The sequence below is a fragment of the Sciurus carolinensis genome, chromosome 4, assembly GCF_902686445.1.
Source record: "Sciurus carolinensis chromosome 4, mSciCar1.2, whole genome shotgun sequence".
Lineage (NCBI taxonomy): Eukaryota > Metazoa > Chordata > Mammalia > Rodentia > Sciuridae > Sciurus > Sciurus carolinensis.
In genome coordinates this window covers 171,124,987-171,146,502 of record NC_062216.1, presented here as the reverse complement: position 1 = coordinate 171,146,502, position 21,516 = coordinate 171,124,987, and the positions used below count along the sequence as shown (strand labels likewise).

Sequence of the window (21,516 nt, the reverse complement as noted above, 5' to 3'; positions counted from 1 at the left end):
ACCGTCGCCCACCCGCTGCGCGCCCCCGCCCATCCCGTCGCGGGCGGGCCGGCCCTTCTCTCCCCGCGGCGCGGACCCCTGCGCCGGGCCTCGCCCCCGCCTCGCCGCTCCCTTCTGTGCAGCAGGGCAACAGCCACCCGCCTCAGGGGCATGAAGGACGAAGCCCCGTCGCCGTGCGCTGTGGCGCGGGCCTGGTCGTCGGAGGGACAGCCAGTGCCCTGAGCCCTGTCTCTAAGCCCCGGCTCCCGACCGGCAGAATGTGTGATAGGACCGAGGGGGATGCTAGGCCGTAATGCCCCATCGCGCGGGCAAAGCCTTGCGGCTGGGTGGACTGCCATTGTCACCTAGCGGAGGTGTGCTCCAGGTGGCCAGGTCACCCTCACCTACCGGGCCTGACCTCGTGTCCACAGATGGTGGCTGTCACTGCATCCCAGAGCCCTTCTGACCCTCCAGCTGCCTCCACCTGCACCCACCAGCCGCTCCGGAGGTCCCCTGGAGCCAAGCACAGCCTCAGCTACATCCCGCACAGCAGCCTGGAGCCTCCTTGGTCCCAGCCAGGGCGTGACTTTCCGGGGACCTGACATCTTCCTCTTTGTGGCCCCTTCTCCACGACACACACACACACATACACACACACACATACACACACACGTTTTGACTGGGTTACATTCCACTCCTCTTTCTCTTCCAGCTTAAAATAAAACAAACAAACAAAAAAACCCAGAATATTTGTGTACATCGAGAAGTACTGTGGCGCTCAGTCCAGTGCCCACTGTTCCTACCCCGCCTTCCTGTAAGGAGCCCGACTTGGCGGAATGACACACACCTCCCTTCCAAGACCAGGGGAAGAGGCAGCGCAGCCTCCCTTCAGCCTCCCCTTCTCCTGTGCTGGACTCTGTGCAACGGGCACTCTGAGGGGCCGGGTTTGCTGACCCCAGGTAGCTGCTGCTCCCCAGGGCCAAAGGGAGGAGCCCAGGCCTGACCCTCATGCCACTCACAGAAAAGGGCGCTGCAGGTCAGAGGAGCCAGCTGCTGCCCCAGGTGGGCACCAAAGGTCCAGATGCAGGTGCTGATGTCCTGTCTTGCTGTGTGTGCACCTCCTAACCCTCTGTCCCCATGGACCCCACCTGGGCCTGAGCAGGAAGCTCTTATTGTCCCCAGCTCCCCTCTTTCCCTCCAGTGTGGCATGTGATGTGGCCACACCCCTCCTGCAGTGGAATCTGGTCAGCACCTGGCACTGAGACCCCAGCTCAGTTGGAGCCGAACTGACTACCCCTGCCCCCCACCCCTGAGCCTTTGCACACACCGTTGCCCCTGCCAGGAGCACCCTTGGCACCCCGGGCATCTCCATGTGCCCAAGCTCAACTGCTTCCCTGGCATGCCCCAGGAAGCTCCTCCAGAACTCTGCCTCTTCCCCATTCGAAGGAGACGGTGACCTCCTCCCTGCTGAGTACAGAGCACTGAGCTCAGGGGCCTGTCTCAGGCACTTGGCCCGTGCCAGCCTTGAGAGATGTAAGTACCCCTGGGCTCCTGGCTCGGGACTGAACCGTAGAGGATGGCACACACTCAGACCCAGCCCCTGGCTCGGTACAGCGGGGAGGGAGATATGGAAAAGGCCCTGGCAGCTCCCCGGGGATCGAGCCTGGATCACATGCTCAGGGAAGCAGGGACACGCCCAGTGGCCCAGCAGCGCAGTCAGGATTCATACCCAGGAGTCCAGCCCGCTCTTGCTACTGTGTCATTGGGTTTTCAGGTTTAAATGCAAATTGAATACAGCGTTTTCTTGTAATTAGGTATGTGTTTGCTTTATCACATGAGAAACTCATGTTTATTGTAAAAGAATTGGAAAATACAAACTTGAAAAAATAAAGACCATAGCCACCCACTTCCCAGCACCTAGACGGAAGCCCGTGCACACCTGCGTGTGCTCTGTAAGCACAGGCACAGAGTCCTCAGGAGCACTCTCCCTGCGGAAATATTTTTGCAACTTCTCTTCCTCTTACAATAAATCTGAAACCTTTTTTTTCTTTTTACATTAGCAAACATTTGTCTACATTGTTCTGTTTTTACTGTGAAATGTTCCCAACAGAAATATATATAAAACTTAATAAGAATGTCAGGGGGCTGGGGTCGTGGCTCAGTGATAGAGCGCTTGCCTAGCATGTGTGAGGCACCGGGTTTGATCCTCAGCACCACACATAAATAATAAAATAAAGGCCATCAACATCTAAAAAATTTTTAAAAATAATAAGAAGAAGAATGTCAGGCTGAGGATGCTAGAGCCCCTGCTTTGTGTGTCAAGGTCTTGGGGTCAATCTCCAGCAACCCCTCCCCAAAATAAGGATGCCAGTGTGTCCCCCACTCCCAGTTAGTACATAGACACCACCAATCACCTAGGAGGGTCCGTGACCTGTCCAGTGATCCCCCCCACCCCTCAAGGGTCACCTTGACCTTGACTTTGGGGTTGAACATGCCCTTGATTTTCCTTAGTGTTATTAGTACCACCTAAGGACGTCCCCCTGAGCTTGCTTTTGAGCAGCTGAGGAGCAGTGCACAGCTGGCTGGGGTGGAGGAGGCAAGAGGTGGTCTCCTGGGAAGGCAAGACTCGGCTAACCCTCAGGGCACAGACTGGCCTCAGCCTCCAGGAGCACTGACATGAGTCCCCAGTGGGGTAACCTTGTTGGGATGCCTGGGGACCTCAGAGCTGTGCCAAGGACATTGAGCAGGAAGTGGTCAGGGGCCTGGTCTGTTTTGTCTTCTTGCTGCTGAGCTCACTGCACTGTGTTCAGATCTCAGGAGCAGGGTGACATTGGATGCTTCTGGACTCAGCTGATCCAGGCAGCAGGCACAGAGTGAGGAGGACAGGGCTCCAGCCACCTGTGCTCAAGAGAGGCCAAGTGCAGACAGGCACCTGGGCCTGACTTGCCAGTTTGCATTTTTTTTTCTTTTTGGTACTGGGGATTGAACCCAGGGGCACTTTATCACTGAGTCACATGATCAGCCTTTTTAATTTTTAATTTTTATTTTGACACAGGGTCTCTCTAAGTTGCTTAGGGCCTTGCTAATTTGCAATCCTCCTGCCTCAGCCTCCAGAGTCACTGGAATTACAGATGCGTGCCACCTCACCTGCCATTTTGCCATGAAATGGGCAGTACTGAAGCAGGGAGCTTGATGGTGATAGCTCTGGACACATCCCTTGAGTCATGCTGTGCCCAGGTGCACTGGCTGCACATGCCTAGAACACATGTCACCTTTGAATGTCCTTGCCCTCTCTCCTGAATAGATCCTCTTTTCCTTGATTTCACATCTGCTATGGTTTGAACATTTCCACCAAAATTCATGAAAATCAATCCCCATTGTAGATATTAAGAGGTGGGACCAGTCAGGTGTGGTGGTGCACACCTGTATTCCCAGCTACTTGTGAGGCTCAGAAAGGAGGATCATGAATCCAGCCTGGGAAACTTAGTGAGACCCTGCCTCAAAATAGAATTAAAATGGCTGGGGAGGTGGTTCAGTGGTAGAGCAATTATCTAGCATGCACGAGGCCCCAGACTCCATCCTCAGTTCTGAGCAGGGTGGAGAGAGAGAGAAAGAGAGAGAGAATTGGGACCAGAAGGGACCTTTAGGAGGTGGTTAGGTCTTCTGCCTTGATGGTCTAGTCTATTCATGAACTAATGCATCCCTGGGTTAATGGGTCATCTCAAGGGTGGGTCTGTTACAAAAGTCAGTTTGACTCTGTTTCTTCTGTGTTCCCCTCTTGCCATGTGAAGCCCTGAACCACCCTGGGACTCTATAGAGTCCCCACCAGCAAGAAGGCCCTCACCAGATGTGGCCCCTTGACCTTGGACCTTCTAGCCTATAGACTTGAGAGCTGAATAAACCTCTCTTCTTTATAAACGACCCGGTCTGTGGTATCCAGTTATGGCAACAGAAAACGGACGGACAAGATCTTACTTCTTGGTTCCCCTCTGGGTTGAACCCGTCCCCCAGGAGTTCTTGCTAAAGAGAGCCCAGATGTGACCACTGCGGACTTCCTGCTCTCCCCCAGGCGGGAGGTGAGCAGCCAGCACTGTGAAGGTGTGCTGTGGCCCTGGCTGTGTGGCTGCTGAGCAGGCTGGAGCTCTTCTGTTGCTGCAGATCTTGTGTGTGACCTGCTTGGTTCTTCCTGGAAGTTTAGAATTTGGGACCCAGAGTTTGGAAACGTCACGTGGCTCATCCCTTTGGTGGGTCTAATTCCACCCGCTGTGCCTTTTCAGTTTGGAAACCCCTTTTCTTTATTCTTCAGAATTGGATAATTTCCTTCCCTCTATTTTCTCACTTCTCTTTCTAGAATTCTCTTACTCAGAGTCCTGCACTTCCTGGGCTGCTCTTCTGACTTCCTGTTCTTGCCTACTTTTCAGGGTTGGCTTTTTTGTTTTATCCTCAACTTTCTTTTCTGCCCCTTTACTGAGTTTCTTCGATTCTGCTCTCTTGATAACTTCATATGTGATACTGGAGAAGGAACCCAGGGGCACTCTATCTCTGAGGGACATCCTCGGCCCTTTGTATTTTACTTTGAGACAGGGTCTTGCTAAGTTGCTAGGCCACCTTGGAGCTTGTGATCCTCCTGCCTCAAGCTCCCACGTTGCTGGGAGTACAGGTGAGGCGCACATATTGGGCCAGCTCTCTTATTTTTAACACCCAAGAGATTATTTTTTGTTCTCTGAATGTTCTTTTTTAAAAATATGACTTCCTGTTCCTGTTTCACAGGTACAGTACCTCCTCTTACCTCCTGGAGATATCAGTGACAGTTTTCTTAAAGCAATTCTCTTCATAGTTTCCAAATTCTACACATGGCCTTTTTCCCCAGATTATGAGAGGCTTCCAGATGCCTGGGTATCTTTGGCTAGTCACTCATGATTCAAAGGAATGAACAAAATAAGTTTGTGGATGATATTTGTTAGTTTAACTTCATTATAAGGTGAACATGGTGGGCCATATGTCTGGAAATTTCCTGCACTGCCAATATCTAGGACTTTTCTTTGGACTGATCAGACTCCTTAGTGTCCCAAGTTCCTGCTCTGGGGAGTGAGGGTCTAGCTCCAGGTTTCCGGGTCCACACTGGGAGAGCGTGCTAGAGAAGGGTGCTACATTCATGTTCAGGGTGGACTGTTTCAGCATGATTCACTGCCGTCCCTGGCAAACGCAGCCCCCTGTGGTTTGATCTTTTCCAAGCTAGCCCAGATGTTGCCAAAGGGGGAAAGGGATCAGCCAGTGGCCTTGGAGAGAGAGGGATCTAAAGACCTAACCACTTTTTTTTTTTTTTCAAGTATATTCAAACACTCTCCTTTGCTTTACCTTCTTTGACTCTTAGATCTAGAAGCATCTGTTGCCACCAGTTCCTAAGTCTTTGAGGACTGTGGCATGAATAAGGGCCAGTTTTCAGTTTTCCCCACTCCTGAGAGGGAATTAGCTGTCTGAGGTCTCCAAGTCAGCTAATATCGCTTTATCTGCTTTTCAGCTTTCAGACATCGTGTTAATGGGGTCCCTTTTCCTGTTCTCCCTGTCCTTGTGGGGTTTATGACTTTAAACGATCCCTTCCTGGGATTTATGGACTTCTGGAGGCAGTTTGTGCTCACCGCATGTCTCAACCTGAAGGTCTCTTTCATATCTTTTATGACCACAGCATCGTAATGGTTTACCGTATTTCATTTAATTAATCCCCTCTAGTTGGACATGTGTTCACCTCCACTTTTTCTTTGTCAAAAGCAAGGCTGGCTGGACACAGCTGCACACACCTGTAACCCCAGTGACTCAGGAGGCTGAGGAAAGAGGATCATGATTTTGAAGCCACCCTGGGCAACTTAGTGAAACCCTGTGCAAAAAAAAAGAAAATACTAGGCATGTACTCAGCAATAAAACACCTCCCAGGACCAAAAAGAAAAAGAAAGAAAAGAACAAGGCTTCAGTGGACATCCTGAATAAGTCCTTTGCTTATTTGATTCTTCAGACAAACTCAGCAAAGTAGATTTGCTGATGTGGTTTACTGTGGACTGAGTGATGTGTGTCCAAACATCCTATGTTGAACCCCAGTCCCCAGGGCTGCGGTGTTTAGAGGTAAGGATGGAGCCCTCAGGAAAACGATCACAGGATCAATGCCCTTATTTAAGAAGAGACATGGGAGTTCTCGCTTTCTGCTCTCCATAATGCGATGAAGACATGAGAAGACAGCCACCTGCATACCAGGAGGCAGCTCTCGCCAGACATGGAATCAGCAAGGACCTTGATCTTGGACTTCCCAGCCTTCATAACTGTGAGAGTTAAGTGTCTGTTGTTTGGGTCCTGGCCCCTAGCCATGAATTCTTCTACCGCAGCCAGAGGAGACTAAACCAAGACGCGACTCTCCCTAGAGCTTCTCATCATGAAGTGTGGGTGTGCGCGCGCCCAGCCGCGGTGGGGAAGTGAGTGCAGAGCCGAGGGGAAGGGTGGAGAGAGGCTGAGGTCAGACTTCAACTTTCTCTCTGACTTGGCCTCACAACAGCTCTCAGAGCTGGATAACCCCAACTTCCAATCCTGGCACAACCACCTGTCACTCAACCTTCGAGCCTTTGCCTACTCATCTGTAAACTGAGGGAATAATTGCACCTAGGCACCACTGCTTGCTGGGAGGAATTAAATAAGGTAATGACTGAAAACTATCCAGGCCTTTGCTGAATAGCACGAAGATTTATCGAATGCATATTATGTGCTGGAAATCGTGTACGGTTTGCAGGAAACCGTACTTGCTTAGTATTGGCAGAATCATATGCAAGAAAGAACTTGGAGAATTTCAAGCGCTCTTCACACTCTAGGTAGAAAGAGTAAATATTAGATTGCGTTGCTTTATTTAGTTCGTAAATATCTGTTAAGGGTTCGCTGTTGAGATGCTGTGAACTATTCTTGGCTGTAGAGCTTTAGGGAAGCACACGGGTTAACGTCTGGTTTTCCAGCCCGCAGCCTCGGAGTCCCTGAGCCTTGGCGGAACCGGAAATCGCGGAACTTTTTTCTTCCCTCCCGCGGGTGCCCCGGGAAGCACGGCAGGAAATGCACGAAGGACCACCCCGCGCCGCGCAGCCGCAGTGGAGCCTCGGTCGCTAGGGTAACGTGCTCTGGGCAGGTGGGTCGCCATGCGCGCCCCGGTCGCGCGGGCCGCTTGGGCCTGGAGCTGGAGCGCTAGTTGCCACCGCGGCGTCTCTAACTTCCCAGTACCTCCGCCCGGCGCGGTGAACGTGGCAGAGCTTCTGCGAGGCGCGACGGCGGCGGAGGAGGAGCCCGGGGCGGCGACAGCGCGGCGGGCGCCCGGCCAGTACTCGGTGTTGCTCTTCCCAGGCCAGGGCAGCCAGGTAGTGGGCATGGGCCGCGGTCTGCTCGGCTACCCGCGCGTCCGCGAGCTCTACGACGCCGCGCGGCACGTGCTGGGCTACGACCTGCTGGAGCTGAGCCTGCACGGGCCGCAGGAGGACCTGGACCGCACGGTGCATTGCCAGCCCGCTGTCTTCGTGGCTTCGCTGGCCGCTGTGGAGAAGCTCCATCACCTGCAGCCTGCGGTGAGGCCCGAGGCCCCGGGGCAGGCCGGGGAAGGTGGGCTCCACCCGGACTGGTGCCTACCGGTCCAGATGCCTCCATGTCTGACTCTGGGCAGTCTTCCCGAGTTCCCATAAGTGCCTTGCGCAGCGGTCGGCGCGGTGCTTGACACAAGAATCCCTTCCCAAGGGGAGACAGTAAGCAATAAGAGCACTGTGTAAATTGCATACCCTGCAGAGATAACTGTTACAAAGAGAGATATAGAGTAGGGAAAGGAGTCGCGATTTAAACGATCCGTAAATGTTAATTAATTATTGAATGGTTTGTGTCATTGTACACAGGAATCCAGGGCCTCGCGAATGCTAGGCAAGTGTTGCACCCCTCAGCTACACCCCCATCCTCTATTAAGTTATTTCAAAAGGGTTAAACTTCATCCTTAAATGAAGGATCATTGAGAATATGACATGGGCTGGGGACATAGCTCAGTTGGTAGAGTGCTTGCCTTGCAAGCACAAGGACCTGTTCAATCTCCCGCACCGCAAACACACACACAATGGGAAGATGACGTTTTGAGGTGACTTCACTTGAAAGTGGTAAACCAATGGCTATTAATATTGAATAATACGAAGACAGTAAATGTTAAGCTAGTCCTTGAGATTCTTTATTTCACTTTTTTACAACTGCCTTGTAAAGTAAATATGGTTGTGTTGTAGATGAGGAAAGGAAACTCAAGGATCTAAAGGGATTAGTTAAGTGGGCCCCTTGAGTCTTGATGATAACATTTACTCAGTGCTTACCCAGCACCAGCTCTGTGCTGAGCTCTTTATGGACGATATCATCAGGTAATTCCCTCAGCAGCAATGAGATAGTTCCTTCTTGCCCCTCATTTCACAGAGGAGGTAACTGAGGCTTGAGAGAGAAGGGGAGCTCTCCCAAGCTAAGAAATCCTGTCTCTGTGACTCCAAAGGTCATGCTTTTAACTTCTGCACTTAACTTTTACGTAGCATGTGGCCTGGGAGACTGCTGCAGGCTGGGACAAGAAATCCAGAGCCTTGGATTGAGCTCTGTGTTACCATACTTGACTGGGCTTTAGCCTGCCTTACCAGGGAATTTATTCTTCAGTAAAGGGCTAGACACAGTGAATGTCAAGGCCACCTCTTGACCATCTTCTAGCTTGAGAACCAGGTCAGTGGAAGTTGGCTTACAATGATGCAACTACTCTCCCATCCCTTAGGTGCAAAGCCCTGGAACTGAGCTCCCCTAGAGAATTTGGCCTCATGTTCTGCATCTCTCACTGCAGGTTATTGAAAACTGTGTTGCTGCTGCTGGATTCAGTGTGGGAGAATTTGCAGCTCTAGTGTTTGCTGGAGCCATGGAATTTTCTGAAGGTATGCAGACAGGGACTTAGTTTTTTGGCTTTTTTGGTTTTTTTTTTCCTGTGGGGGGTGTGCTTGCTGGGCCCACTAGGGATAAGGGAAACTGTCAGAAATGATACTGGACCCATTCAGGAGTGATAGGGAAGGGAACCCAGGGATAGGGTGACATTGGGTCTCAAGGACTAGATTTTACCCTGATTCCCTTTGAAGCCTGAAGGATTCAATAGAGATTTCCTTTCTGGTTTGTAAAATCATGAAATCTGCATGCTCTGCTGTCTTCCTCACTACCCTATGCCTTCTTAGGCCACTCACACATCCCCATGCCTGTCACACCTGGTAGATGCTCAGTAGATCTTCATTAAATAAATGAAGTATGACATATCCTATGTATATGTATGATTACATGAATGGTGTGAATCTACATCGTGTACAACCATGGAAATGAAAAGTTGTACCCCATTTGTGTACAATGAATCAAAATGCAGTCTGTAAAAACAAAATAAATAAAATATTAAAAAAAAAAATAAGTGATATAAGTGAATATTGGATCCTCACAGACATGATGGCCATGCCGGTGATCTCAGCAACTCAGAAGACTGAGACAGGAGGATCACTTGAGCCCAGGCAACATAATGAGACCCCATCATAGAGAAAGAGATTTTTGCTTATAGCTAAATAAGGGAAAAGACTTAGACATTTGTTCAGAGAAGATACACACATGCCAAAAACACAAAACAATAAAACAAACAAACAAAACACATGAAAAGATGTTCAACATCATGAAATATCAGGGAAATGCAGATTAGGACCACAATGAAATAGTACTTCATACCAGGTATGGTATGCACACCTATAATCCCAGTGATTTGGGAGGCTGAAGTAGGAGAATTGTAAGTTCAAGGCCAGCCTTAGTAAATTAGTGAGACTCTGTCTCAAAATAAATAATAATAATAAAAGGGCTGGGGATGTAGTTCAGTGGTAGTGCGCTTGCCTAGCATGTGTGAGAAGCTGGATTCCATCCCCAGCACACACAAAAAAAGGGAGTATTTTATACCCACTAGGATAGCTTTAGAAAAAGAAAAAGAAAATAAGTATTGATGACAATGTAGAAAAATAGGAACCCTCATACATAGCTGGTGGAAATATAGAATAGTACAACTACCGTGGAAAGCAGTTTGGCCATTCCTCACAGTTAAACGCATAATTACACATGACCCAGCAGTTCTGCTCATAGATGTACACCTAAGAAATTAGAACATGTCCACACAGAAAAACCTGTACACAGATTTTTATAGTAGCATTATTCATAATAGCCAAAAGGTAGAGACAGCCCCAAGGTTCATCAGATGAATGTGGACAAACAAATTGATACACCAGATGGGAGAATATTTTTCAGTCATAAAAAGGAATAAAGAGCTGGGCAGGTGGTGCATGCCTGTAATCCTAGAGGCTCAGGAGGCTGAAGCAGGAGAGTCCCAAGTTCAAGGCCAGCCTTAGCACCTTAAGGCCCTAAGCAAGTTAGGGAGACCCTATCTCAAGAAATAAAAAGGGCTGGGGATGTGGCTCAGCGTTTAAGCACCCCTGGGTTCAATCCCCAGTACCAAAATAATTTTTTTTTTTTTTTAAATAAAAAGAATAGAGTACTGGTACATGCTGCAGCATGGCTGAACCTCAGAGACATCCCAAGTGAAAGAATCAGACATGTGGTATGACCCCTTTTATAAGAAACATCCAAGGCTCAGTGGTCGAGCACTTGTCTGGGAAGTACGAGGCCCTGGTTTCCAGCTCCAGCACTGCAAAAACCAAAACTAGAAAAAGACAAAAAGAAATGTCCAGACTACACGAATCCAGTCCATAGAGACAGCAGACTAGAGGCGATGGTGGAAAGAGGAAGAAGTAGAGTGATTTCTTAGTAGGTGTGGGGTGGGGATCCCGCCCTGTACTAGGGATTGAGCCCAGGGTACTCTACCACTGAACTGCATCCCAGCTGTTTTGTCCTTTATTTTGAGACAAGGTCTTGCTAATTTACCCAGGCTGGACTTGGACTTGGGATCCTCCTGCCTCAGCTGGATTATCGCTTGTTATTTTTAAAAAGTATTATAGCACTATTAAGGAATGAAAAAGGGAAGTTTCCTATTTCCATATCCTAATAAAACTGATACCCGTATAGTTGGTGTTATGTGTTCCTGATTTGCAGAATTACAATATATATATGATTTCGTGTTGAGTTTTTTCACTTGGCATTTGGCTTGGTTATTGCTTCAGTGCGGGCACAGAGGATTCCCGCTGTGCCCTCCACCTCCCGTATGTTTTCTCCGCTCCTCCTGCGGGCTTCTTGTTACTGGGGATCGAAGCTAGGGGCACGCTCCCTCTGAGCTTATCCCCATATCCCCAGCCCCTAGTTCAAAAAATTTTTTTCAACTGTATTTTTATTTTGAGACAGAATCTTGCTAAGTTGTTGAGGCTAACCTGGAACTTGTGATCCTCCCGCCTCAGCCTCCCAAGTTGCTGGGATGACAGGTGTGTGCCACCATGCCCAGCTGTACCCAGCCTCTTAGTAATGTATATGCTACACAGTTTCTGGGATGAGGGACTAAACCCCATACACGCGTCTTAAGTGCTGAGTAGATGAGGCCTGTCACAGAGAAAGCATGTGGGACTGGCCCTTGGGCCCTCTGTGGCCCAGCAAGCCTGGGGGGTTCCTTAATCTCTTCTAGGCCTGGTCTGCCCTTCCCTGCCCTTCCCTGCCCAGGGAGCAGACCCAGGACCAGCAGGGCTGTGTGTAGTCACTACCATTCTTACATCACAGTCGCTGGCGCTGCCTGGGGCACAGTCTGCTCTCTTTGTGCTTGAGCCCTGGCAGTGTTGGGTTCTCCAGCTCTGGGTGTCACAGCCACACCTGGTTTATAACTACATTTTATTGGCATTCACGTACCTATTTGTGCTTTGTACAGCAGCCCATGTGTCTGTTGGCTCCTGACTGTTTTTCCTTTTCAGTACGTTTTCTCTTAAATAATTAATAATCTCTAGTCTTCAAACAACCCGGGCAGATTGGCTATTGGGGTCCTCGTCCTACTAACTGAAAACCTGGCCCAGCAGCGGCTGCGGCTTTCCCCAGGCAGTGCCGTCCCAGACTCCTCTCTGCCCTCACTGGGCTTCCCAGCGTGGCCGAGGCTACTGACATCAGGGCCCAGGCCATCCTTTGCTTGGGGGCCTGTCCTGCGTGGTCTTTCTAGCAGCATCCCTGCCTTTACACGTCACATGTCAGTGGACTGTCTCCAAGCGTGGCAACCAGGAAGTGTCACAGACCCTGCCCTGAGGCAGAATCACCCTGGCTGAGAATCCCTGTCCTGCACCACCCAGGCAGCCCCTCAGGCTCACACGTGGTGCCAAGGATGACCCCTTGCTTTTGGGCAAGGAAGTGTCCACTCTGCACTGCAGACGGATGGGAAGGGCTGTGGCCCTGTGGGCTGCAGTAAACATCAGCGTCCGTGTCTCTGGCACAGAGTGCAAGGGCCTCCCTCCTTCATCACATTTTGATTTTTCCAAATTATTTCTCTCTGGGTAGGTTTGTATGCAGTGAAGGTCCGAGCTGAGGCCATGCAGGAAGCTTCAGAAGCTGTCCCCAGTGGGATGTTATCTGTCCTCGGCCAGCCTCAATCCAAGTTCACCGCTGCCTGTTTGGAAGCCCAGAAGCACTGCAAGTCATTGGGCATAGAGAGTCCCGTGTGCGAGGTGGCCAGCTACCTCTTTCCTGATGGCAGGGTGATTTCAGGACACCTCGAGGTCGGTGTGGATGGGAACCACCTTCATATGTCCCAGTCCAGCAGGGTAGGCAGGAGTCCCTGCACTCCTGCAAGGCCCCTGTGCCGCAGTGGGTACCCTGCCCAGCTTGGTCTTCGGAATATCAGAGGGCGGGGAATGTGTGCTTGGGAGAGTGCTGCAGGGGAGCAGGAGGCTGGTATCGGCCCACTGCACCCGACAGAAGGTCCTGAGACGCAGCCTGGTCCGCATGTAAGTTCAAGGGACTGGACCAGGCCATCCCCAGGGCCTCTCTGTACGCTCTGGCCTCTGATCTGGTTGCTTCCAGAGGGAAGGAGGGAGGAGCTGTTCTCTGTTGGATTGCCCTGCCTCACCCTGCTTTTCAGTAGGTGTCTGGTTTTGCCCACAAGTGAATTTCCTTCCATTTGCTGCTTCCCCAAACGTCATTCATCAAGCCTCCCCTGTGTAACAAGCACTGGGGACACGGTTCCTGCTGCTGAGACCTGTGTGAACAGGTGACTCCAGGCCACAGGCAGAGCAAGCACCAGGCTGAGTGAGGGCAGCGGGGCTCAGGATGTGGCATCTGAAGGGTGAGCAGGAACCTGCCAGGAGCAGGCGTCCTAACCCCAGGGAAAGGACACCTGGGGCCTGAGTGGCTCTGGCCTCTGAGCGAGCAGCAGAACGCACGCAAGGGCCAGGTGTTTACAGGTCTTATCCAGCAGACCTCACGGCCCTCCCGTGCCGCAGGGAAAGGAGTCTTCTTTTTCTTTTTTCTTGGTATTGGAGCTTGAACTCAAGGGCACTCTACCACTGAGCTACATCCCATCTTTTTTTTTTTTTTTTTTTAAATGCAGCCTCACCAAGTGGCCGAGGGTCTTGCTGTGTTGCGGAGGCTGACCTCGAACTGATCCTTCTGCCTCAGCCTTCCAAGCTGGATGGGATCCTATTCCCATTTCCCACACAGGAGGCTGAGGCTGAGGCAGAGGGGGAGACAGGTGCTTGGAGATGACCAGGGCAGGCATTTCTTTGAGACAGGGTCTTTCTCAGTTGCCCAGGCTGGCGTCAGTCTTGTGTCCCCCTGCCTCTGCCTCCACAGTGGCTGGGATGTGAGGCTTGCTCTTGGGCACTGGCCAGAGGCAGCATTTGACCCCAAGTCTTCCTCACTGTGGAGTGTTTCCTCCACTTGACCATGCTCAGCTGCTCCTGCCTTCTAAGGGCTTGCTCCAGGCTGCCTGTCACCAGATACCTGCTCTGACTGTCAGTCAGAGCCCGCAGGGCCTCTTATGACAGTTCTGACTTGATGGAACGGTCAATTCATTGTGGAGCAGCCCAGCAGTGTCCGGGAGAGGCCTCTGGTGAGGCAGGAATCTCTTCCACAGGTCCCCACCACGTCCATCGACTCTGGGTAACAGCTCCTGGAAGCCCCAGGTTTGTTCTGCACCCAAGGAAGTGCTACTGCAAAGAGCTCAGGTGAAGGGAGGGCCACCCCTGAGCAGGAAGCCCTTTCTACCAATTGATGTACAGGAAACCCCTTGCATCTCCTAGGCCAGTGCCTGGGCCAAGGGCCTTCCACAGAGTAGCCTGCTGGACCCTGTGACTGAGCCTTGACTCCTTTGCCCCTAAGCTGGGGCTTGAGTTGGCTTAGCCATTGAGCAGGTTCAGGAACCTTACCTGGAATGCACTTGGGGACCACAGGTGCATGGAAGTGCCACTGAGTGACTGTCCACATAGATGCAGGTCAGGAAGACAGCCCAGGCGTGGTAGAAGGCTGCAGAGTTCTAGAGGCCTCTGATCAGAAGACTCTGAGCTCCTGGGGAATGTTCTTACTGGACGGAGATGGACTGAGGGTGATAATGGACGCAAAGCACCATGTCAGTCAGACCGTGCCCAGTTGTACTATAGAAGCCAGTACCCCAAACCTCTTGGGGGCCAGAACATGGGGCATAGTGCCCACTCATGGTACCTGCCTGTCCTGCTGGGCTCCACTGACCACTTTAACCCCAGGGTTCATACTGCTGGAACAGCCTCTGTGGAACTTGGTAGACTAAAGACAGGGAGAGTGAGGCATGGGCTTCACTGGTCAGCACATGTCTGGTGGTTATGCCTGGGCAGGGAGCAAGTGCTCTTCCTGTGGAGGTGGGGGATGTGGACACAGAGATGGGTTAACAACCCAAAGTGGTAATCTCTCCTACCCTTCTGGGGGACAGACAGCTGCCCTATTATAGTTTCCAGTGGATACGTGGGTGATGATAATCGCTAACCCTTATATAGCAATTGTGTGCTAAGTAGAGTTCTCATATCCCTGTGAGATAACTGTTGTCATCCCCATTTTACAGAGGAGGAAACCGAGGCACAGGTAAAGTAAAAGTGCCTGATACCATGCACCTGCATGTGACCAATTTCAGTCTTACCTCAAGTGCACTAGGGAGCAACTCCTATTGCCTGTGCCTTGCCTCTGGGCAGGCTGTGGGTGGCTCCAGGGGCTTAGCTCAGAGTGGGGTGGTTGTCCTGCACAGAAAGTCCTTTAGCAGCCTCCACTGTGGCGGGGCTGGATTGTGTCCTGGATTGAGGTCACAGGGCTTCTTAAGAATATTTACTGTTTCAAAGACCTTCCCAGATGACATCGTGCTGGCAGTGACAGGGCTTTCTGAGCTGAGACACCTTTCAGGCCAGGCTTGGAGCTGGTGGGGGGGGGTGTTTTATTTTCTTGAGAAAGGAAGGTGCCAAGGCCCCAAGGTTCCTCATGAAAGGGGGCTTGGATTTTCTCTCTGGACTCTGATTTGAAGATCGTGGAGCAACAAGAAGCAGACTGGTACAGTTAGGGGAGGTGAGAATATGACTGAGACTGACGCACACTAGTGAGGTGGCCCGTCTGCTCTGCGGGACACCCAGGCCATCTCCTCCTTGTGGGGTGGGTGAAATTGTGCCTGTTTCAAGGACAAGGAGGAAGAGGTTCACAGGTGACTGACCTGAGCCACCGCCCTGGTCAGCGCTGGGGCAGGGTGGCTCCACATTTCCACACTGACAGCGTTTCAGAGGTTCTGTGGTCACTTTCCCAGCTGGGGCACGTGAACGCTCAGCTCTGTCAAGCAGGATCTCTGGGGCCCTGGACACACAAGCAGGTTCCAGTGGATCTAGAGGTGTGAACTAAGCTGCTCACGCAAGGGCTCGCGGGATGAAACCTGTGCGCGTGCTGTGCCCAGGACGGGAGTTGGCCCCAGCGGGGACCTCGCCTCTGCTCCCAGGATCCGACCCAAGACCTGCTTGGCCTGAGCCTCTTTTCCTCCCTCAGGCTCTGCGGTTCCTCCAGAAGAATTCCTCCAGGTACCACTTCCGACGCACCAAGATGCTGCCGGTGAGCGGAGGCTTCCACACCCGCCTCATGGAGCCCGCGGTGGAGCCCCTGGCACAGGTTCTAAAGGCAGCGGATGTCAGGAAGCCCCTGGTGTCCGTCTACTCCAACGTCAGTGGGAGCAGATACCTGAACCCCAGGCATATCCGGCAGCTGCTGGGGCAGCAGGTGGTCTCCCCTGTCAAATGGGAGCAGACCATGCACGCCATATACGAGAGGAAGAAGGGCACGGAGTTCCCCAGAACGTTTGAAGTGGGCCCTGGCCAGCAGCTGGGGAGCATCCTGAGGAGCTGTAACCTGCAGGCCTGGAAGGGCTATAGCCATGTGGATGTGCTGTGGTCCAGCGAGGACCCGGACGCGGACCTGGACCCCAGTGAATCTCCACGGTGACTGCTGTGGGGTCAGCCTGCCCTGCCCCACTGGCTCCCCCAGGATGGAGAGGGAGGGTGTGGCCGTGCCAAGTGCCCCTGAGGAGCACCGAGGGGGAGGTTTCTTTGCGTGGCGCCGCCCGCTCCTCCCCCTTGCAAAGACGAGGGACTCCTGGGTGCTGGGCACCTGCAGAGCTGCCCCTTCAGCCTGGCAGGGGTTGCCCCGTGGACCTCACACCCTGCTTTGTGGCTGCTGAGGACACCCGCATGGCCTTGAGCTGGGCCAGTGCCCGAGGGGCCCCTGCACTGCCCTGCAGCCTGCTGGCCACCTGTGGCCAAAATCCTGTCTCCTTTGTCCCCGGGTCTAAAAGGCTTAGGCAGCCGCTCTGTCCCCTCCCACTCAACTGTGGAGAGATCAAGTCCTGTGTTCTTACATATCCAGGAAGTACTTATTAAGTGCCTGCTGTGTGCCAGAGAGCAGGTGGCTTCTGCCTTGGCAGGGGCCCCTGAACAAGTAGGAGCGGTGTGGATATGCCCAGGCAAGGAGGGCGGCTGGGGGCCCTGACCCCTAGGCTTGGCCCTGCCTCTTCATGGAGAGCACCCCTGTGCCACCTGTGGACAGTGGTCACTGCAGCCTCTGCCCGCCTGTAGCCAGCAGGAGCAAGACTGAGGATGCAGCTCCTTGAGATGTTAAATACCAGCCACTCTGAGCTCTGCAGCTGGCGTGTCCATCTTTCGGTGACAGTGGGGCCTCTCAGTGGGAATGAAATCCCTGGGTTTTGTCACACCCTGGAAGTGGGCTTCTCACTGTGAAGTCTACAGCATTTCTCCACAGGGCCCTGTTGGCCTCTGGCAGAACCCATCCTGAGCATCTGTCTGTCCTGGCTCCAGCCACTCCATGCCCACGCAGTGCTTCCAGGCACTGTGGCCCCAGTACCCCACACGCTTCCCTGCAGCCCTGGCTGAGGCCGCTGCAGAGTCACCACAGCCTCCTGAGTGTTACCAGAGCACAGAGTCTTTGGAAAGAACTTCCCCCTTTTCTTTGAAATCGGGTCTGGCCGAGTGTGGCGGCGCAGCCTGTATTCCCAGAGACTCCAGGCGCTGAGGCAGGAACATCACAAGTTCAGGACCGGCCTCAGCAACTTACTGAGACCTGCCTCGAAAATAAAAAGGACCAGGTGACGTAAGTGAGTGGTAGAGGACGTGACTAGCACGCACAAGACTCTGGGTACAACCCCCCGCACCACGAACTGACTTGCCAGGGGCTGGTCTTGAACTCCTGGGCTCAGTGACCCTCCTGCCTCATTCTCAGGGTAGCTTGTCCACACACCCAGAAAGAACTGTTCATAAATCTTTGTCACACAAAGATCTTTTTACTGTTTTCTGACACTCACCAACTCAGTTTGAAACCCCTTTTGCGGGGATTGAGTCGGAGCAGCTGGGGGGGACGCAGGCTCCACAGTCCTGAGTCTCCTGATGGTTCTGCAAGCAGGAAGGGGCCTTAGGGTTATGCTCAGCTCTAAGGACAAAAATCCCAAGTGAGGGGACCGTGGAGGGTACAGGCAATGGCTGAGGTACAGGCCTTTCTGCTCTCTGGGACCCCCCTTTTAATTCAGTCTTGGGTGGTACAAGGAGCCCCGCCATATCTAAGCCACAGGGGGAAGAAAGAGCAGCCCAGGGTGTGCAGTACTGCCTTGGGAAGATTCTGGAAAGCTGCTGGCATTGCCATCTGCTGAGGAACTGGCTCCTTCCGAGGCACCTTTGGGTGCCATGTCTGGAGAACCTACCTGTTCTTCCAGGTCTACCTGGAATCGTGCCACCCTCGTGCCCAGCAGGAACAGCCTTCCCTGGGCACTTTCTAACTGGCTCATTCTAGCCTCCTCATCTCCAGGAATCCTGACCCAGCCAGGGACCTTGTTCACAAGCCCTTGAAACCCTGTCGTGTCCACAGGCCTACACCAGGGGCCACCTCAGGCACATGTCCTTGACCTGGTGAGGTCACGTGATGGGTCCTTGTGCCTCAACTCAGGGAAGCCACTCCACTATCCCCAGGGCAAAGTCTGCCACCACCTTGTGTGGCCCAGGGCCTGCTTCAGGGCTGCCCTTGTGGAGAGCTTTAGAATCACCAGGCTACCAGGTGCCCAGCCGGTTGGGGCTTTTGTTGTTTTCTTTAGTTTTCCTGTAGCTGTAGAGAGCAGCATGCCTTTTATTTGTTTTTATGCGGTGCTGAGGCTCGAACCCAGCGCCTCACGCGTGCCAGGCAAGCGCTTACCACAGCCGCAGCCCCGCCCCGGTTGGTTTTCTGAGCCATCATTTCCCAGAGACCCGCCTCCACTCGGGGATGGGACTGTGTGAGGTAGGGGGCAGGTGTGGAGGGAACAGGAGGTGGCGACTACTGGGCGCCCTGCAGTGCCAGTCCCTATGGAGGGTGAGGATGATGCTGGGCCCTGCTGCAGCCAGGGGCGGGCGCAAGCGGCCTGAAGCCATGTCAGCAGGCTGCAGCTGGCCTCTGACGGTACCATGCCTTGCAGGCTGGTCTCCCTCTGATAGGGTGCGCTGCCTGGAGTGAGCCCAAGGCAAGAGGTGCAGCCACCTGTGGGTGCCGAAGGCTCACCCACGTCCTGGTCCTGGGGTGGTCTGTGGGAGATGCTGTGGGTGAGACACTGGCCCAAGGAAGCATCTGCCTCCTTTGCCATGCCCAGGCCAGAAAGGCCCCTTCCCCTTCCCATCTCCCTCATTCAGGACAGAATCCACATCTGCTATTCTCAGGGCCTCAGGATCCTGGAGAACTCATGGCCACGAGGGGAAGGCTAGATCCCATGACTTGCCTCTGTCTGTCAGTCACTGCGTGGCCACAGGATCCCACCAGCCCATCTTCCACCCCAGGGCTTTTGCACATGGAGCTTCCTCAGCCTGATGCACCTGTCTTCTCCAGAGCCAGTTCCTCCTTTGGAAGGCCTCTCCTTCATGGTCCCACTCACCCCACCCCAGCATTTCCTTTGTTTCCTTCAATCCCCATTGTAAGGTAGAAAAGGGTGGAAACTTGGTCTGACCATGGTGTTTAGAGGCTGGGCCTCTGCAAGGTGATTGGGGTTAGGCAGGGTCATCAAGGTGGGGCCTATGACTGAATCCAGGAGGCTTTATAAAAGAGAAACCAGGAGAGATAGACACCCACTCCAGGGTCTCGGCATGGAATGTCCCAGAAACTCAACCAGATGCAGCTCCTCGACCACACACCCCCAGAATTTGGAGCCAAATAAACCTTGATAACTTTGACCCACTGAGAACTGCATCATTAGCAACTGTACCCTTAAAGGCAGATGGGAGACCCCCAAATCCTGGAGAACCAAGAGGAAGAGGTGAAGACAGGAGGGCAGGGCCTGGAGGAAGGGGCCTGGCAGAGGACTCATCTGGCCTCAGGGGCCTGGGGAGGGGGCCCAGCTGCCTCAGATGACTCTTCAGGGAACACTTGCAAAACAGCCAGTAAACACCAGGAATGTGCCACTCTGGAGAACCAGGGCCATAGTGCAAACAAAGATACTAACTCTACAGAAGCTACCGGCAGCCCCCACAGCTGGGCAAGAGTGCCAGGGACCCATTTTACAGAACCAACAAACTGAGACGCAGGGGTGAACAGCCCGTCCAAGGTCACCCAACCGGGAAGTGGCTGCATGGAGACGTTTGGCTTGTTCTCCGGAAAAGGGCTCTGGGCTTTTGGCTGGAGGGCCCAAGCACCGATGCCTCCTGGGACTTAGGCCTCAGTTTCTCCAGCCGTGACCTGAGGCCTCTCTCCATGGTAACCCAGGGTCCTTGTTGGCCATCTCTCTGGGGAGCTGTGCCTCCCTGGCTAGAGTAGGAAGTGTTGCAGTCGCGCCGCAGGGGGTGGCTCCTTAGGGTTTGCAAGTTGTGCATCCGAGAAAGGCAGGCCCGAATCCCCAGCGCAGGTTCGGTGGCGTCACCAGCGGGGCGCTGGGGCAGCTTGGGATGCCCGCACGTGGCTGGCGTCCCTTATGGGGCCTTTCCCGGGCCCTCTGGGGTGGCTGTTAGAAACGCCCGGCCCTCGAGTCCGCGCTCCAAGCACTGCGCAAGGCAAGCTCCTTCCGCGGAGGGCGCACTGCCCGAGGGCGCCAGACCCAGCCCTAGCAGGGCCACCATCTCCGCGGCTGCGAGGGCTCTGGTTACAGCATTGTGACCTGTTCGTGCTTTCTTGGGAGTACCGGGGCTTGAACTCAGGGGCACGCGACCACTGAGCCACACCCCCAGCGCTATTTGTATTTTATTTAGAGACAGGGTCTACTGAGTTGCTTAGCGCTTCTGTTGCTGAGACTGGCTTTGAACTTGAGGTCCTCCTGCCTCAGCCTCCCGAGTCCAGGCGTGGGCCACCATGCAGCCCCTATACACTTTTTTTTTTTTTTCCAGTATTGTAATTTATTTACTTTTATTTTTACAAATGCATTTTGATTCATCGTACACAAATGGGGTACAACTTTTCATTTTTCTGTTTGTACAGGATGTAGAGTCACACCCTTCGCGTACTCATACATACACATAGGGTAGTGATGTCTCTCACAGTCCCTTTCCTTCCCCCACCCCCAACTCCTTTTTTTTAGTTGTCAGTGGACCTTTGTTTTATTTATTTATTTACATGTGGTGCTGAGAATGGAACCCAGGGCCTCACACATGCTAGGCACGCTCTCTACCACTGAGCCACAAGCCCAGCGCCCCGCCCCACTCTTAACCCAGCATGGATTGCGGCCCCAGCAGCTCCCCAGGTAAGTGGCTCATGGCTTCCCTCATGGTAGGTTTTGTGAGCCTCTCTCTGCCATCATGGAGGCTCTTCTCTTCCTATGGGCTGACCGCTGGGATAACCGAGGGAGGGCATAAAAGAGGAGTAAGATGGAAAATAGGGGCCTGTGACTGGAGGGCAGCGTCCTGGGTGGCTGGCTGCGGTCTGCTTTCCCTGGGCCTCCTGGTTACGGCCCCTTTGATGTCCTGGCACTTGTCGGACAGCTATCTCTTCGCCTAAATAACAAGCTTTCCGAGGCTTGAGTAATTAACTCTTTATATACTAAATCCTTCCCCTTACTATTAATTAAGCCACGCTCAGTCTAAATCT

The 21,516-nt window shown here is 53.0% G+C and overlaps 1 protein-coding gene across 1 annotated transcript; it reads left to right on the top strand.

The window, feature by feature from the left end:
• Positions 1 to 6,982: 6,982 nt before the first annotated feature.
• Mcat (malonyl-CoA-acyl carrier protein transacylase) lies at positions 6,983 to 19,671 on the top strand. Its single transcript, XM_047550936.1, has 4 exons — positions 6,983 to 7,565; positions 8,843 to 8,930; positions 12,487 to 12,704; positions 15,973 to 19,671. The coding sequence occupies exons 1-4, from the start codon at positions 7,146 to 7,148 to the stop codon at positions 16,420 to 16,422; spliced, it is 1,176 nt and encodes a 391-aa protein (XP_047406892.1). The 5' UTR covers positions 6,983 to 7,145; the 3' UTR covers positions 16,423 to 19,671.
• The last annotated feature ends 1,845 nt before the right edge of the window (positions 19,672 to 21,516 follow it).

What these genes read in the sequence shown, in the direction of transcription:
- Mcat (XM_047550936.1), top strand. Translation starts at nt 7,146, where the DNA reads ATGCGCGCCCCGGTCGCGCGGGCCGCTTGGGCCTGGAGCTGGAGCGCT. An exon ending in TCCATCACCTGCAGCCTGCG is followed by an intron (nt 7,566 to 8,842) that starts GTGAGGCCCGAG and finishes CTCTCACTGCAG; the next exon opens with GTTATTGAAAACTGTGTTGC. An exon ending in AGCCATGGAATTTTCTGAAG is followed by an intron (nt 8,931 to 12,486) that starts GTATGCAGACAG and finishes CTCTCTGGGTAG; the next exon opens with GTTTGTATGCAGTGAAGGTC.